This window comes from Mustela nigripes, chromosome 1 (assembly GCF_022355385.1).
Source record: "Mustela nigripes isolate SB6536 chromosome 1, MUSNIG.SB6536, whole genome shotgun sequence".
Classification (NCBI taxonomy): Eukaryota; Metazoa; Chordata; class Mammalia; order Carnivora; family Mustelidae; genus Mustela; species Mustela nigripes.
The window spans coordinates 100,590,198-100,609,656 of NC_081557.1; the positions used below are offsets into that span (position 1 = coordinate 100,590,198).

At 39.3% G+C, this 19,459-nt stretch overlaps 1 protein-coding gene across 1 annotated transcript in view; it reads left to right on the forward strand.

Moving 5' to 3' along the window:
• CWF19L2 (CWF19 like cell cycle control factor 2) overlaps positions 1-19,459 on the forward strand; it is a 140,137-nt gene that overhangs the window by 42,829 nt on the left and 77,849 nt on the right. Inside the window, exon 8 of the mRNA XM_059418267.1 lies at positions 1,491-2,134. Coding sequence (XP_059274250.1) covers positions 1,491-2,134 — 644 coding nt within the window. The remainder of the gene's footprint in view (positions 1-1,490; positions 2,135-19,459) is intronic.

Sequence of the window (19,459 nt, forward strand, 5' to 3'; positions counted from 1 at the left end):
TAGTGATTCTCAAGTGTCTTTGCCCCAGGCGGAAATACACCGCCCTTCCCCGGGGCCGGGGTGAGTAATGCTTTCAGGAGCTTTCAGGAGCTTTTGTTCCCTGAGCGCTTTCCATAGAGTTCCGGAGGACGGGAATACAAATGGAGGCCTCCTGGTCTCCGGCCTGGAGGAGCCGAGAGCCCAGGGCCGCACTCCTCAGTGCGCGCTCAGAGAACTGCGCCCAGTTACTCCCGTCTGCCTGACCTCCGGCCTTGCTCCGAGCTCACCGAGCCTGCGACCAGTTCAAGGTCACCCCGAGCTGCGAGCTTACTGTCGGCTCTGTCTCTGTATCCGGCTTTCCCGTTCCAAAACCCGCAAGCTCTGCGACACTCAGACACCACCATCCTTCTGTGACCCTGCAGGACCTGAGGCCACGCTGACCCGGTGTGGGCTTTGCCCCGGGTAGCCTCTGGAGCAATGTCCCTCAGCGGAACAGACTTTTAAAAGTCCTGATTTTGTGCACGGTTGCTCTGCGGCTTGCCATGAGCCGGCCCCTCCCCCCGGGGTCTATCTTCCCGTCGCTTTGGATTCACTTCTCCGCCGGTCCTACCTTTCAGAAAGTGGTTGTTTTTCTGTTTCCAGAATTGCTGTTCTTCTCTTCGATCTGCCGATGGATTTTCAGGTGTTTGCAATCTTTAGATAAGCTATCTAGCTGATCTCCGGCTAGCTGAAGTAGTCTCAGCCTGTTACTTCTCCGCCATCTTGACTCCTCCTCCTCAACTTCCTTTTTTTTTTTTGAGGCTTTTCTCCTTTATGTGTTGACTTGAGCGGCCGAGCCGGTACTGCTGGCACTGAGGAGGGCCAGGGCAGGTAGCATGAGCATTTGCAACACGTATCCCAGTCCCAGTCCGCAGCGGGCCGCTGTCGCCCGTCTTATTATTATTTTTTAAAGATTTTATTTATTTATTTGACAGAGAGAAATCACAAGTAGTCAGAGAGGAAGGCAGAGAGAGAGAGAGGGAAGCAGGCTCCCCGCTTAGCAGAGAGCCCGATGCGGGACTCGATCCCAGGACCCTGAGATCAAGACCTGAGCCGAAGGCAGCGGCTTAACCCACTGAGCCACCCAGGCGCCCCTCCATTCTGTCTTCGTATTTCCAAATTTCTTCTTCTTTTAAGGATATCCATCAGGCTGAATTAGGGCCCAGCTGAACTTTTAACTTAATCACGTCTTTCAAGTGCCTGACTTCTAAATGCTCTGAGTACGAGGGGTTAGTACTCAGTCATGTTCTGAGTACTAGGGGTTAATACTTCAACATACCAATCGGGAGTAGGCACAGTTAAGCCTGATCTTATCAGTTACGATGATTGTATGGGTCTTTTCTTCTCTCCTTTGTTGGGTTTTTCTTTATTGTGCCACATGACAGTATATCATGGTACATTGGCATATGGGGGTACAAGTCATTGAGCCTTTTAAAATTTTATATATCTTGTTTAATTTCTCTCCTTTGTAGTCAATGGAAATATTCCAGTCGAAATTAGAAGAAGCTGAAAAAACTGCATCCACAAAAGAAGATTGTAAACAAGAACGGTGGAGGAAACCAACATACTCAGATAAAGCACAAAGTAGTCAAGAAACTAGAAAATCAGACTTGGTAAAATATAATAAAAATTTAAGGGATAGATATAGTTCAACAGATATTGCAAACGACACCAATAAAGGTAAGTCTAGTGGTGGTGAAAAAGATAATAGGTTTGAAACCTGTAGAAGACAATCCAAACCAAGGCAAAATCAAGAGTTTTCTTCTCTGAAGAAACCTAAATTTTTAAGACCCTCTGATGATGAACTCTCATTTCATAGCAAGAATAGAAATTTTGAACCTTCTAGTTCCTCTTCAGCACTGGTTGCTCAGGATTCTGTGCGTCGTGGTTTTCAAAAACCCACGGACAACAGTGAAGAAAGTTCTTTATCATGGAGCCGGTCGGACGGAAGAGCAGGAGACAGGAAATGTTCATATGCAATACCATTAGAAACTAGGGGCGATGTGGACTGTGGGCACATTTCAGAAGACATGAAAGAAAAATCACCAGATGAAAGCCTGAGAGATGACTCTGTGAAGAAAGAGCATCTGCGGGACACGAAGTCACCATTTGCCAGGTATTTTGTCATTTGTTTTTTAAACTGATGAATGAATAGTAAATTGCAAAGGATTCGAAGAAATGAGCTGTATTGCAGAGTATCATCTATTAAGTTGATATGAGTTATGTTCTGTTTCTTAAGTTTTGTGGATGAGATAAAATATGCACATTTAACAAATCAGTAGCTTTGTTTTATGGGTTGCATTGCATTTCACAGTTTTATTTAACAAATGGAAGAAGTGTTTGGTAGCTGTGTTAGCTCAAAATTTGTTCCCTTTTTGCAATCTAAAAAATGGAGTTCATAATCCCTTTAAATGGATATGCTACAGGAAGTATTTTGGTACAGTTTCTTACTGCTACCATATTGCTTTCAGAGGAAATCGCTCCATTGTTCGGTGTAATCTTAATTGTAAATATTGCATGCCGAGTGGAGGTGTGGGCGGTTGAAGGAAAATATGCTGCCATAGCGCACGTATGAAGTGAATAGGCTATATGAAGGATCCTGCCGGTGGTGGGGAAGCATGAATTATGGTGACTCTTTTTCAGAGAAAGAAATAATCCCCTTTTAACAGTTGACAGGTTTTGAAGATGTTAGCATTTTAAAAGGAAGATATGGATAGGGTAGTGGTTGTATCTGTGGTAATTAGAAAAATAGGTGATATTGATTGGTGTTACCTTGAACCTGTTCATCTTACCTACAGGCTGGGTCAGTAGAGCAGGAGGTTGAGTGGGATCAAACCTAGGAAAAATTGATTTAGCTATGGAGCCGGTCTTATTGGAGATAGCCATAAATGGAAAATAAGAGTTCAAAGAATAATGATCAACTTATACTAGAATGATCATCAAAATATGTTTAAAAATAACACCAAATGAATGGGACGCTAAAGGAAGAGGTTTTAGGAAATAATAGAATTCAGTAGTGGCAGTAATAGGTATCAGCATTGTAGTTTGGGGTCATGAGTCTGGTAAATTGTTTCTGTTAACAATTTCGTCTGATGCCGTGGATTATAAAGCACCGGGTATAGCTTTCAGTGGCAGGAAGTTGGCAAAACCTGCACTGAGTGATGGGAGCTCCACTCACATGGGCTCTGGTTCAAGTCAGGGCTTTGTTCCCAGGAAACCAAAGGAGAGATCTAGTTGTATTGACTGGATAAACATGACAGGGATTAGAGAATATCTAAGACTGTTTACATATGTAATTGCCCAGGCTTTACTCTAGGTATTCTGAAAGGTAGACTATTTCTTGTTGCCACCTGTTGGTAGGATGAGGCTCTTAATTTCTTTTATCGTCAGGGTTGTCCCAACATTTGGGCACTCTGCACATCTTGACTTCTGTGACTGCAGCTGTACGAGAAATAGTCTTACAGTCAGTATTTCATCTAGTTCCATATTTGTAGGTTGTATTTAAGTTGTAAGTTTCTTGTAGAGCTACTATAATATAGGCACTCACTAGAAGAGATATATATAGATATACATATGTATTTACATATATATGTAATTAGGTAATTAGGAAAATAGGTGAGATTGATTGGTGTTATCTTGAACCTGTTCATTTTACCTACAGGCTGGGTCAGTAGAGCAGGAGGTTGAGTGGGATCCATTACTATATATATATATATATATATATATTTTTTTTTTTTTTAAGACTTATTTATTTTTAGAGATAGAACACAAGCAGGGAGAGGGACAGTGGGAGAGAGACAATCCCAAACAAACTCCCCATTGAGTGCAGAGCCTGATGTAGGGCTCCATCTTACGACCCTGAGATCATGACCTTAGCTGAAATCTAGAGTTGAATGCTTAAGTGTCTGAGACACCCAGACATCCCGGAAGGCAGTGTTTTTGTTAGGTTTGTTATTTTGATGTTTCGCATGGTGTGAAGCTTTCCATGAATTCTATAATTCCCTGGAAAAGGAAAGAACAGTCTAGAAATTGTCTACATATATGTGAAAGAAAAATTCCTCAGCCTCTGTGAGTGTTGTGAAGTAAGAGACCAAAGAAGGATGTAAGAACGCCTATTTTCAGGGACTAGAAAGAGTCAGTGAAGGATTGTGAGATGCTGTTAGTTTGTGGGAACATTATTGTAGGTATATGCTGAATTCTTTATAAAATGCTAGAATTCTAGGGAGCTTTGAACTAGTGAATTTTAGAAGTAGGGGGAAAAATCATAAAACTGCTTTTAGAACTAGAAGAAAGTAGTGTAAATCCTCCATTTTCCAGATGAGGAAACTGAAGCACTTGAGATTGTATCTTGTGGAGTGTTACCGTACTCATTTATCAGATTTAGCAAATAAAGGGAAGCATATCCCTTGCAGTATTTGCACAGAATTACACTAAAAAATTTTTTTTGTTTACCTGAAATTCAAATTTGACTGAGTGCCATGTTTTTAGTCTGGCAATTGTATGTAACACTTAGCCATTTTCTGGGATTGTGACGTTTTACGAGAGATAATGCATATTATTACATATAAAAAATGTAATTAGATATTTAAGTTATGGAGCTTCACAATGTATATATTACTCTGAGTCTTCTTCCCCCTCCTCCATCAGTATATCTTAAAGATCTTTTGACTTTGGCTTTTATGTATGTACTTTTTATTTTTATTTTTATTTATTTTTTTAAAAAGATTTTTACTTATTTATTTGGCAGACAGAGATCACAAGTAGGCAGAGAGGCAGGCATAGAGGGAGGAAGGGAAACAGGCTCCCCGCTGAGCAGAGAGCCTGATGTGGGGCTTGATCCCAGGACCTTGGGATCATGACCTGAGCTGAAAGCAGGTTTAACCCACTGAGCCACCCAGGTGCCCGTGTATGTACTTTTTTAAAAAAAAAAAATTTTTTTTAAGATTTATTTATTTATTTATTTGATAGAGATCACAAGTAGGCAGAGAGTCAGGCAGAGAGAGAGAGAGAGGGTGAAACAGGCTCCCTGGTGAGCAGAGAGCCCAATGCGGGGCTCAATCCCAGGATCCTGGGATCATGACCTGAGCCGAAGGCAGAGGCTTTAACCCACTGAACCACCCAGGTGCCCCCGGTGTATGTACTTTTTAAAGGCTCTTTTATATTCTGTTAAAAATGTAGATCGAAGTTAGTGTTTGTCCTTGGTCTCCTGTTGATGGACTTAGGTTGTTTCTAATCTGTCCTGCTTACAGTAATGCTGCAGTGAATAGTGGTATAATGTGTGTCTGTGCACACTAATTAAATCTAGCTGCAAAATAATTTCCAAGCAGTAGAAGTTTTATTTATATATTTTGTTATATTAATCAGTTTACTCTCTTATCAGTCAAATATAAGAATGACTTTTCTTTTCCTTGCCAACAGCATTATTGAACTTTTTTTTTTTTAAGATTTTATTTATTTATTTGACAGGCAGAGATCACAAGTAGGCAGAGAGAGAGGAAGAAGCAGGCTCCCTGCTGAGCAGAGAGCCCGATGTGGGGCTCGATCCCAGGACCCTGGGATCATGATCTGAGCCGAAGGCAGCGGCTTTAACCCACTGAGCCACCCAGGCGCCCCCATTATTGAACTTTTTAATCTTTGTTGGGTACATACTTCAGAAACAGAGTTGTTCCTGATTTCCATTTCTTAAATGTGGGTGAAATTTGGCATATTTTTATTTTATTTTTTCTAACTAGTCATTTCTTGTGGTTACTTTTGCAGTTCTCTATGAGAGCTCTTTATAGTTTTCATGAAGTACAGTGCTTTCATCACTGTTAAAGTTGCATTTTCTTCGTGTTTCACTTTTTCATCCTTCTTTCATTCATTCTTACTGTCATTAGATACCTCATTCTTTTCCTTTGTCCTGTTTATGCCCTGCAGTTATCTTATGCAGGCAGAAAACATCCTCTAGAAATGGTCCTTGTGCTCAAGATCTTTAAACGTTTTTATTCTTAGAAATAAAATGTCTTTGTGTATAATTTTGTTTGTTGGAAAATATATCAGCTATGTATTTTCAAGATTTTGAAACTATTTTCAAGATTGCAAACTATTCTAGTTTGCAATATGAACAAAAAATAGTGTGATGTTCTTAATTTAGATTTTAAAAAGTTGATAACAGGAATTAACCTGTCTTATATACTATTTTAGCCTTTGGATATTATTCTTGGCAGAGTTTGCTGTGGTAGCCCAGAAGGACAGGAGAAGGATGGCAGGTTCTGAAGGTTTTGAATATAAGGCATGGGATCCTTGGACGGGGAGAAAATTTGAGAACAAGTGGTAAGAAATGAATAACTAAAAGGAGGAGATCTGTGAACACTGCCAGCAGGCAAAGAATAATTGCAATATCCTCAGGTTTCTGAAATGTTATTGGGGTGAGGCTTTTTAAATTACCTCTTCCTCAACAGTTTTCAGCTGGAGTTGGGTGTGTGCTGTAAAGAGAAGATATTTTAATGGGAAAATGGGTTTGCTTTTTAGAAATTAATTATGAAGAGGACTTCTGAAATTTACCAGTAATCCTGGAAAATGAGAAATACTTGTACTTTTTTCCTTTTATAGGATAATTGCAGATGTCATGGCAATGTTTCTTTCAGAGTATTTGTACATTGTTGTAAATGCTTAGAGAAAGTAAGAAGGAGTCTATTACAGGCTGTTTGCTGCTAGTTAGTGTCTCTGCTGTGGTATTAACAAGATGAAATAATACGTTCTTTGTGTTCACTTAGTTCTTTGTGTGCCCCATGACTCATATGAATGTCTTTATTTGATACCTATTACTGTTCTGTGAAGTGTGTTGGAGATATTAGTGTCAGAGAAGTTTGGAATTCTTGTATATCATCTAATTCATCCTTATCTACTTTTTATCTACTAATAAACAATTTAATTCCTGTTAGAAAATGCACCCCCCCCCCCAAAAGATGTAGGAGTACAAATTTCATGATGGTGAAAGTTGCTGCTTTTAAAGGTCTCTTGGGATTCCAGTTATCTTCTTTTTTTCAAAGATTTTTTTTTTTTTTTAAAGATTTATTTATTGGGGCGCCTGGGTGGCTCAGTGGGTTAAAGCCGCTGCCTTCGGCTCAGGTCATGGTCTCAGGGTCCTGGGATCGAGCCCCGCATCGGGCTCTGCTCAGCAGGGAGCCTGCTTCCCTCTCTCTCTCTCTCTCTCTCTCTCTGCCTGCCTCTCCATCTACTTGTCATCTCTCTCTGTCAAATAAATAAATAAAATCTTAAAAAAAAAAAATAAAAAAAAATAAAGATTTATTTATTTATTGTCAGAGAGAGATCACAAGCAGGCAGAGTCACAGGCAGAGGCAGAGAGAGAAGCAGGCTCCCTGCTGGACAAGGAGCCTGATGCGGAACTCGATCCCAGGACCTGGGATCATGACCTGAGCCGAAGGCAGTGGCTTAACCGACTGAGCCAGCTAGGTGCCCTGGGATTCCAGTTATCTTCTTAAAACTTGTGAGCTTTGGTTGGAGTTTGGCATACGTCATTATCCTCTTGATTGAATCTTGAAGCTTGCATACTGAGAGTGATGGGAAGAGTAAAGTTCTCAAAAAAAGGGAAGAGTCAGGTCAAATGACAAAGTTGTGCCTTTGGATAGAAATAGTAGAGGTCTTGGCAATTTAATTAAGAATATTATCATTGAAAAAGAGGATTTATTAGCCAGATTTCATAGACTAAGTTATGATTATGGGTCATATGATGGTAGAGATGGAAAGTATGAGAGAGACGTGTTAAGTGAAGGACCTCCTTTCTCTCTCCTTTTTTTCTTTTAAGGTACAGACACTTGAATATGTTTATATGTTCATGGAAAAGAGTATTCATGTTAGAAGAGAGATGATAGATGGCATAATTGAGCAAGATCCCAAGGTTACAGTGGATGAATGTAGGATCCAGTGTCCTCCTACAAACAGAAGGATCAGCCTGGGGTGGAAGTGTTAAAGAGGAGGAAGGTGTGGCTGTAGATTGTTGAGTGACAGGAGAAAATTACAGAAATTTCTAACAACTTAGGTCAGTGTTTCTCAACATATCATTCTCATAATATTGGTGTTCTTTTTAGTCTGGCATGACAAGAAGTCATGAACCAAAGGAGTGAATGAAGGTAGAAGGGAGGAGGAATTTGAGTTGGCTTCCATGGCTCAGTGATGAAGCTTTTAATTCTGTGGTCCCTTGAAAGGATTTGGTTGCTTTACTATGCACAATCCCTAGACATTCTTTCTTTTTTTTAGGTTTTTAAAATTAAAAAAAATTTTTATTAACATATAATGTATTATTTGCCCCAGGGGTACGGGTCTGTGAATCATCAGGCTTATACATTTCACAGCATTCACCATGGCACACACCCTCCCCAATGCCTATAACCCAACTACTCTATCCCTGCCGCCCACCCCCCAGCAACCCTAACCCTCAGTTTGTTTTTTGAGATTGAGTCTCTTGTGGTTTGTCTCCCTCCTGATCCCATCTTGTTTCACTTTTTCCTTCCCTAACCCCCACAATCCCCTGCCCTGCCTCTCAATTTCTTCATATCAGAGAGATCATATGATAATTGTCTTTCTCTGATTGACTTATTTTGCTCAGCATAATACCCTCTAGTTCCATCCACGTTGTTGCAAATGGCAAGATTTCATTTCTTTTGATGGCTGCATAGTATTCCACCCCACCCATCTATCTATCTATCTATCTATCTATCTATCTATCTATCTATATACACCACATCTTCTTTACCCATTCATCTGTTGATGGACATCTAGGTTCTTTCCATAGTTTGGCGATTGTGGACATTGCTGCTATCAACATTCGGGTGCATGCTTCCTTTCCAATTACTACATTTGCATCTTTAGGGTAAATACCCAGTCGTGTGATTGCTGGGTCATAGGTAGCTCTATTTTCAACTTTTTGAGGAACCTCCATGTTGTTTTCCAGAGCAGCTGCACCAGGTTGCATTTCCACCAACAGTGTGGGAGGAGTCCCCTTTCTCTGCATCCTTGCCAAAATCTGTCTTTTCCTGACTTGTTAATTTTAGCCATTCTGACTGGCGTGAGGTGGTATCTCATTGTGGTTTTGATTTCTATTTCCCTGATGCCCAGTGACGTGAGGCACTTTTTCATGTGTCTTTTGGCCATTTCCCTGAATTCCCTGATGCCGGGTGATGTGGAGCCCTTTTACATTTGTCTGTTGCCCATCTGGATGTCTTCTTTGCAGAAATGTCTGTTCCTGTCCTCTGCCCATTTCTTGATTGGATTATTTGTTCTTTGGGTGTTGAGTTTGATAAGTTTGTTATAGATTTTGGATACTAGCCCTTTATCTTATATGTCATTTGTGAATATCTTCTCCCATTCTGTCTGTTGTGTTTTGGTTTTGTTAACTGTTTCCTTTGCTGTGCAAAAGCTTTTGATCTTGATGAAGTCCCAATAGTTCATTTTTGCCCTTGCTTCCCTTGCCTTTGGTGATGTGTCTAGGAAAAAGTTGCTGTGGCTGAGGTCGGAGAGGTTGCTGCCAGTGTTGTCCTCAAGGATTTTGATGGATTCCTGTTTCATATTGAGGTCTTTCATTCATTTGGAGTCTATTTTTGTGTGTGGCATAGGGAAATGGTCCAGTTTCATTTTTCTGCATGTGGCTGTCCAATTTTCCCAGTACCATTTGTTGAAGAGACTGTCTTTTTTCTATAGGACATTCTTTCCTGTTTTGTTGAAGATTAGTTGACCGTAGAGTTGAGGGTCTATTTCTGGGCTCTCTATTCTGTTCCATTGATCTATGTGTCTGTTTTTGTGCCAGTAGCATACTGTCTTGATGATTACAGCTTTGTAATAGAGCTTGAAGTCTGGAATTGTGGTGCCAACAACTTTGGCTTTCTTTTTCAACATTCCTCTGGCTATTCAGGGTTTTTTCTAGTTTCATATAAATTTTAGGATTATTTGTTCCATTTATTTGATGTATGGTATTTTGATAGGGATTGCATTATATATGTAGATTGATTTAGGTAGCATAGATGTTTTCACATATTTGTTCTTCCAATCCATAAGCATGGCATGTTTTTCCATTTCTTTGTGTCTTCTTCAATTTCTTTCATGAGTACTTTATAGTTTTCTGGGTACAGATTCTTTGCCTCTTTGGTTAGATTTATTCCTAGGTATCTTATGGTTTTGCATGCAGTTGTAAATTGGATTGACTCCTTAATTTCTCTTTCTTCTGTCTTGTTTTGGTGTATAGAAATGCAGCTGATTTCTGTGCATTGATTTTATATCTTCACACTTTACTGAATTCCTGTATGAGTTCTAGAAGTTTTGGAGTGGAGTCTTTTGGGTTTTTCACATAAAGTATCATCATCTGCAAAGAGTGAGAGTTTGACTTCTTTGCCCATTCCGATACCTTTAATTTCTTTTTGTTGTCTGATTGCCAAGGCTAGGATTTCTAGTAGTATGTTGAATAGCAGTGGTGATAGTGGATATCCCTGCCGTGTTCCTGACCTTAGGGGAAAAGCTCCCAGTTTTTCCTCATTGAGAATGATATTCACTGTGGGTTTTCATAGATAGCTCTGATGATATTGAGGTATATACCCTCTATCCCTACACTTTGAAGAGTTTTGATCAGGAATGGATGCTGTACTTTGTCAAATACTTTTTCAGCATCTTTTGAGAGTATCATATGGTTCTTGTTTTTCTTTTATTAATGTATTGTATCACATTGATTGATTTGTGGATGTTGAACCAACCTTGCAGCCCAGGAATAAATCTCACTTTGTCATGGTGAATAATCCTTTTAATGTACTGTTGGCTCCTACTGGTTAGTATTTTGGTGACCATTTTCACATCCGTGTTCATCAAGGATATTGATAAGGGTCTGTAATTCTCCTTTTTGATTGGGTCTTTGGTTTTAGGATCAAGGTAATGCTGGCCTCATAAGTGAATTTGGAAGTTTTCCTTCCATTTCTGTTGTTTGGAATAGTTTCAGGAGAATAGGTATTAATTCTTCTTTAAATGTTTGGTAGAATTCACCCAGGAAGTCATCTGTCTGGCTCTGGGCTCTTGTTTGTTGGGAGATTTTTGATGACTGTTTCAGTCTCCTTACTGGTTATGGGTCTGTTCAGGTTTTCTAATTTTTCCTGGTTCAGTTTTGGTAATTTATTTGTCTCCAGGAATGCATCCATTTCTTCCAGATTGTCAAATTTAGTGTTGTATAGTTGTTCCTAATATGTTCTTATAATTGTTTGATTTTCTTTGGTGTTGGTTGTGATCTCTCCCCTTTCATTCATGATTTTAGTAATTTGGATCCTTTCTCTTTTCTTTTTGGTAAGTCTGGCCAGGGGTTTATCAATCTTAATTCTTTCAAAGAACCAGTTCCTAGTTTTGTTGATTTGTTCTACTGTTTTGGTTTTTATTTCATTGATTTCTGCTCTGATCTTTATTATTTCTCTTCTCCTGCTTGGTTTAGGGTTCTTTGCTGTTCTTTCTTCAGCTCCTTTAGGTGTAGGGTTAGGTTGTGTACCCGAGACCTTTCTTGTTTCTTGAGAAAGGCCTGTATCGCTATATACTTTCCTTTCAGGACTGCCTTTGCTGTGTCCCACGGATTTTTGAACAGTTGTTTTCATTTTCATTTGTTTCCATGAATTTTTTCAATTCTTCTTTAATTTCCTGGTTGACGCATTCATTCTTCAGTAGAGTGCTCTTTAGCCTCCATGTATTTGAGTTCTTTCCAACTTTCTTCTTGTGATTTAATTCTAGCTTCAGAGCATTGTGGTCTGAAAATATGCAGGGAATGATCCCAGTGTTTTGGTACCAGTTGAGACCTGATTTCTGACCCAGGATGTAATTTATTCTGTAGAACGTTTTATGTGCACTAGAGAAGATTGTGTATTCTGTTGCCTTGGGGTGGAATGTTCTGAATATATCTGTGATTTTCATCTGGGCCAGTGTGTCATTTAACGCCTGTATTTCCTTATTGATCTTTTCATAGATGATCTGTCCATTTCAGTGAGGGGGAGGTGTTAAAGTGTTAAAGTCCCCTACTATTATATTATTGTTGATAATATATGTTGATTTTTTTTTAAATTTTGTTTTTAATTGTTTTATATAATTGACTGCTCCCATATTAGGGGCATAGATATTTAAAATTGTTAGGTCTTCTTGTTGGACCCTTTAAGTATGATATAATGTCCTTCCTTATCTCTTATAGTCTTTGGCTTAAAATCTAATTTATCTGATATAAGGATTGCCACCCCAGCTTTCTTTTGATATTCATTAGCATGGTCAATTGTTTTCCACCCCCTCACTTTAAATCTGGAGGTGTCTTTGGGTTTAAAATGAGTTTCTTATAGACAGCATATTGATGGATCTTGTTTTTTAATCCATTCTGATACTCTGTGTCTTTGATGGGGCAATTAGTCAATTTACATTGAGGGTAACTATTGAAAGATATGAATTTAGTGCCGTTGTATTGCTTGTAAGGTGACTTTTACTATATATTGTCTCTGTTCCTTTCTGGTCTACTACTTTTAGGCTCTCTCTTTGCTTAGAGGACCCCTTTCAGTATTTCTTGAGGGGCTGGTTTGATGTTTGCAAATTCTTTTAATTTTTGTTTGTCCTGGAATCTTTTTATCTCTCCATCTATTTTCCATGGCAGCCTAGTTGGATATAGTATTCTTGGCTGCATATTTTTGTTGTTAGTGCTCTGAATATATCATGCCAGTGTTTTTTTTTTTTTTAAAGATTTTATTTATTTATTTGACAGACAGAGAGCACAAGTAGGCAGAGAGGCAGGCAGAGAGAGAGGAGGAAGCAGGCTCCCCGCTGAGCAGAGAGCCCGATGCGGGGCTTGATCCCAGGACGCTGGGATCATGACCTGAGCCGAAGGCAGAGGCTTTAACCCACTGAGCCACCCAGGCGCCCCATATCATGCCAGTCTTTTTCTGGCCTGCCAGGTCGCTGTGGATAAGTCTGCTGCCAATCTAATATTTCTACAGTTGTATGTTATAGACCTCTTGTCCTGAGCTGCTTTCAGGATTTTCTCTTTGTCACTAGGACTTGTAAGTTTTACTATTAGATGACAGGATATGGACCTATTTTTACTGATTTTGAGGGGGTTCTCTATGCTTTCTGGGTTTTGATGCTTGTTCCCTTTGCCATATTAGGGAAATATTCTACTATAATTTGCTCCAGTGTACTTTCTGCCCCCCCATCATCATCTTCTGGAATCCCAATTTTTCTAATATTTTTTCATTTTATGATGGTATCACTTATCTCTCAGAATTCTCTAATGGTCCAGAGTTGTTTGTCTGTCTTTTGCAGCTTCTTTATTCTCCCATCATTTGGTTTTCTGTATCACTAATTCTCTCTTCTACCTCATTTATCCTAGCAGTAAGAGCCTTCATTTTTGATTGCACCTCATTACTAGCTTTTTAAAATTTCAGTTTGGTTAGATTTTATTTCTTTTATTTCTCCAGAAAGGGATTCTCTAATATCTTCCATGTCTTTTTTGAGCCCAGCTAGCATTTTGATAATTGTCATTCTGAACTCTAGTTTTGACATAATACCAGTGTCCATAATGATTAGGTCCCTAGCTGTCAGTACTGCCTCTATTCTTTTTTGGGGGTGAGTTTTTCCATCTTGTCATTTTATACAGATAAGAATATATGAATGAGGGGCGCCTGGGTGGCTCAGTGGGTTAAGCCGCTGCCTTCGGCTCAGGTCATGATCACAGGGTCTTGGGATCAAGCCCCACATCGGGCTCTCTGCTCAGCGGGGACCCTGCTTCCTCCTCCCTCTCTGCCTGCCTCTCTGCCTACTTGTGATCTCTGTCTGTCAAATAAATTAATAAAAATCTTTAAAAAAAAAGAATATATGAATGAGAGAATAAAATACTAAAAGTGTGGCAAAGACCCCAGAAAAATATATGTTAACCAAATCAGAAGAGACCCGAAACTGGGTGGGGGTGGGGGGGTGGGAAGGAAATGGAGAAAAAATAAGATTAAAAAAACAAAACATATATATATCTTAGAGTGGTAAATAGAACAGAGCCACCCACTTGATTTTGCATGTATTCTGGTGTCTTAGAAGAAACTACCTCGCAAAATTTAAGAAGAAAAACATATATATATACACAAATAAGGGTAAACACAGTGAAGGGATGGAATATGAGTATAAAGATGAAAATTAGGAAAGATTCTAAGATAGGAATTGATAAGATAAGTTGGTTGGAAAAAGGAATGAAAAAAAAGAAAATGTATTCAGGCTGGAGACTAGAACAAAGCCATGCACTAGACTTAGAATATATTATGATCTATTAGAAGAAATCGTATCCTGAAGTTTTAAAGAAAAAAACCTATATGTATACAAAAATAAGGTTAAATACAATGAAGGGATAATATATGACTCTAACAATGAAAATGTAAAAAGATTTTTTAAAAAAAAGGTATTGGTAAGATAAAATAGTTAAAAAATTTTAAAAGAGGAAAGAGGAAAAGTTAAAAAATAGAATAAGAAAAAAATAAAATTGAAAAAATTTAATTTTCAAGACTCAAGGATCTTGGGAAAAAAACGCTGTGAATTCTGTTTGTTGCATTCCCCCCACTGGAGTTCTGCTGTTCTCATTTATCGGTGAGCTTAGTCTTGGCTGGATGTTCTTGCTGATCTCCTGAGGGAGGGGCCTGTTGCCATGATTTTCACATGTCTTTGCTTGAGGCGAAACTGCACTGCCCTTGCCAGGGGCCAGGCTAAGCAATCTGCTGAGGTTTGCACTTGATAGCTTTTGTTCCCTGAACACTTTCCATAGAGCTCTGGAGGACGGGAATGAAGATGGCGGCTGCCCAGTCCCCGGCCTGGAGGAGCCAAGAGCTCAGGCCCCACTCCTCAGTGCACCTGAGAGAAAAGCAGTCAATCTGTCTGTCTCCCTTCTGTCCAGCCGCACTCTAAGCTCACTCGGCCTGTGACCGAGCATTTCTGTCTCTGGCATATAGCTTCATTTGGAGTGTCCAAACCCAGCAGATTCCTGCCGAGCACTCTCGTGCCTCTCCCCCATAGGAGGAAGGGAGGGGGTGTCTATCTGGATCTGCCACTTGTGTGGTCCCTGCTCGAAGAGTAGTGGTCTGATTATGCCTTGGATCACAGTTTAAGGTAACCCTGAGCTGAGAGCTCCCTCCTCAGCTCTGTCTACAGCAGCTTCCCAGCTCCGATACCTGGCAGCTCTGCCACACTCAGATACCCCTGGTCTTTCTGTGACCCTGTGGGTCCTGAGACCACACTGTCCCCACGAGGCCTCCAATCCTGCTTAGCCTCTGGAGTGACGTACCTCAGTGGAGCAGACTTCTATAAGTTCTGATTTTGTGCTCCACTGCTCCACTGCTTGCTGGGAGCTGGCCCCTCCTCCCACAGTCTATCTTCTTGTTGCTTTGGATTCACTTCTCCGCATGTCCTACCTTCCAGAAAGTGGTCGATTTTCTGTTCCTAGAGTTGCTGCTCTTCTTCTCTTTGATCTCCTGGTGACTTGTAGGTATTCGGAATGGTTTGTTAACTATCTGGCTGAACTCCTGGGACCCGATGATATTTCAGTCTCCTACTCCTCCACCATCTTGCTTCCTTCTCTCTCTCTCTCTCTCTCTCTCTTTAAAGTTTACTTATTTATGTAAGTAATCTTTACACCCATTGTGGGGCTTGAACTCATGACCCTGAGATCCAAAGTTGCATACTTCTCCACCTGAGCCAGCAGAGCACCCTTCTTTCTTTCTTGAAAAGATTTCACCATTGGATTTTATGCATAATGAATTGAGTACTAATTGGTGGGTTCTTCTCTGACCTAGTGGTTGGCTCTTAGAGGCAAAAGGAACTAAACATTATTGAGCACCAGGTTATGTGTTATGTTTGGAATTTTATTCTCTTACTGCAATTACTATAATTTTATTTACTATCACATTTAATCCTCATAATGTGAAGGTAGTTATTTTTTTAATTCAATTAGCCAACATGTATTATGGACTTAGTTTCAGATGCAGTGTTCAGTAATTCATCAGTTGCATGTAACACCCAGTGCTTATCACATCATGTGTCCTCCTTAATGCCCAATTACCCTATTCCTCCCACTCACCTCCCCTCCAGAAACTCTGTTACTTTCCTATGTTAAGAGTTGTAATGGTAGGTATTAATCAGTTTTTTGGTTTTATAACCTCAGGGAGGTTAAGATACTTGCCTGATCTCATAAAGCTAGTAAATGACAGAGTCTGCATTCAAACTCATGTCAGTCTACTTCCAGCACTCTTTGTCCCATGATGCCAAGAGGGATTTCTCATTTTTGCAAGGTTATGATTGGCATTTTAAAGAAAGACCTTCTAATGCATTATGAAAAGTTTGCATTAGGAACTCTTAGGATTTTATTAGTATTCTGTTTTTAAGTATTTATACTTTCATTTTTATTCCTATTAGTAGATAGGTATCTATTGACATGATTATGGTAGTTTACACATGATATGGTAGTTTATTAACATCCCTAAGGAAATGGACTGATAGATGGTTTTGGCTTTCTTCTTTTCCTTTAAGATCTATTTATTTATGAGAGAGAGAGAGCACAGGAGTGGGAGAGAGAGAGGGAAAGAGAATCTCAAGTAGACTCCATGCTGAGCATGGGGCCTATTGTGGGGCTCCACCTCATCACCCTGAGATCAGAACCTGAGCTGAAACCAAAAGTCACATGTTTATCTGACCATGCCACCCAGGCACCCCTGGCCTTTATTCTTCCAATTCCAGAAATCTGTGGTTGCTTGCAAGATAGCTTGTTTTCTGAATGTTTCAACTCGGTGTATCACATTTCAAAATGTGTGTACGCGTTATGTGTCTAGATTACAGTAAGCATCTATTGGGTTAACAAATAAAGGTTTGGAGAAATAGTAAGGAAACCAACTCCTTATTCAGTTTACCTTTCCTACATTCTTTATTTTCTCAGTTGGCTGGAGTGGAGATGAAAAATGGATGAACTAGAAATAGCTTTGTTGGAAAGAAAAATGTGGTCAAATAAACACTTGGCAGCAGGAAAGGTAGAAAAAGGGGAGGGAATATTAGCCAGGAAGTTTTATGCTTAGGAAGCTGGGAGGTTTAAGAGGTGGACCCTGGGATAAACTTGCTTCAGGGGGAAATAATTGTACTGATAGCTTTTTAGAAAGGGCAGGAAGTGTGGTTATTTAAGTTTGTTATGCATTATACATACATATAAAAATATAATATTTATAATTCCTACATAAAGGACAGAAATAGTAAGTTTTCAAAGCAGAGAATTTGGGGGAATTAATTGAATAGGAAAGAACACAAGTTGAGAAAAGGAAGTCAAGCTTTTTACTGAAATATGATTGGGTTGCCTGAAATTTTAAAAATTACATTTACAATGCAATAAAAATGATGTGTACCTTAGAATTTAATTTGGAAAGTTACTGAAAAATATTTTCCATCCGAAAAAGTACAACTAACTATACAAGCAATGCCTCAACATATAGAGGCATATAAAGGATGCTAATGTTCTCCTGCTTTATGAATGCAGTGTTCCTATTATTCTTCTGAATTGGTTTTTAGAACGTAGACTGAGTCAGAGAAAGACAAGTACCTTATGATTTCAATCGTATGTGGAATTTAGGAAACAAAACCGATGAATGTGTGGGAAGGGAGAAAAAGAGAGAGAGGGAGAGGGAGACAAACCATCAGAGACTCTTGAGGATAGAGAATAATAGAGGGTGGACCCGGTAGGTGGGTGGGTGGGGTGTGATGAGCTAGCGGGGTGATGGGGCACTTATTATGATGATGAGCACCCGGTGTTATATGTAAGTGATGAATCACTGAATTCTATTCCTGAAACCAATATTACACTATATGTTAACTAACTAGAATTTAAATAAAAATTTGGAAGAAAAAAATGTATCACATTTCAAAAATACAAGTAAGAGAGTAAAGTTACTTCACAGTGTCTGTCGTGGCAAAGTGCTCAATAAACATCAATGTATAAAAAAATAATAATATAAAAAGACTGAAAGAACTTGAGGGGAACAAAAACATGTTTCTTTCTAATGGTGCTTCACCTGCAATATTTTGGGTTTCTTAATCTGAGCACCAGGGTAGTGTTCTGTTCTTCTCTGATATGAGAAGAAATGGTTTGTACAGAATTTCTGCAGATATTAATGTCCTTTTAACAGAGAAATCCCTCAAAAAAATTTTTTTAAAAACCTCAAATGCTCTCAACAGTCAGATTTATATTTCTTTGCCCCAAAGAATTTGCTACTTAAAAGTAATTGGTTGGGCATGCCTGGGTGGCTCAGTGGGTTAAGCCTCTGCTTACAGCTGAGGTCATGATCTGAGGGTCCTGGGATCGAGCCCCACATCGGGCTCTCTGCTCTGCGGGGAGCCTGCTTCCCCCTCTCTCTCTGCCTGCCTCTCTGCCCACTTGTGATCTCTCTCTGTCAAATAAATAAATAAAATCTTAAAAAAAAAAAAAAGCAATTGGTTGATAGGTCAAGCTTTTTTCTTAGAGATTTTATTTATTTATTTGACAGAGAGAGACCACAAGTAGGCAGAGAGGCAGGCAGAGCGAGAGGGGGAAGCAGGCTCCCCGCAGAGCAGAGAGCCCGATGTGGGGCTCGATCCCAGGACCCTGGGACCATGACTCAAGCCGAAGGCAAAGGCTTTAATCCACTGAGCCACCCAGGCTCCCCGATAGGTCAAGTTTTGATTTGAAGGTCTGTTTATATAGTTTGCTATTATTTGCTCAGAATGTATGTTGAAAACTCAAGTTAATTTCAGTAGAGTTTGATGATATCCAGCAATTCAGGAAAATTAGTAGTATCATAGCCACATCCTTTATATCCTTTTTGCTCTTCTATCTGACAGTCTTACCTTTTAATTCAGATGGTTAGATCATTTATATATAATTTATATGTGAGATTATGAAAGGCTTTTCAGCTTAAAATTTTTCTTTTATCATTCCTCTTTAAGAGTTTTGGAAAACAACTGTTGAGGTGTAATTGACATGTAATTAAACTGCATATATAAAAAATGTATAATTTGGTTTTGGAGTTTGTATAGTCTTGTGAAACCATCACCCCTCAGAGTTTATAATCCATTTTCCCACCTCTTCTCACACCCTTACCAAAGCCCCTAGACTTCCACTTACCTGCTCTCTTTAATTATAGACTAGTTTGCATTTTCTAGAATTTTGTGTAAGTGGGATCATATGTTATGCACTCTTTTTTTGGTCTGGCTTTCACTCTGCATAAGTATTTGAGCTTCATCCATGTTGTTGAGTGTAACAATAATTTATTCTTTTTTGGTATAACACAGTTTTTCCATTCACCTGTTGCTGGACATTTAGAATGTTTCCAGTTTTTAGCTATCATGCATAAAGCTGCTTTGAACATTCATGTACAAGTCTTTGTTATAAGTATGCTTC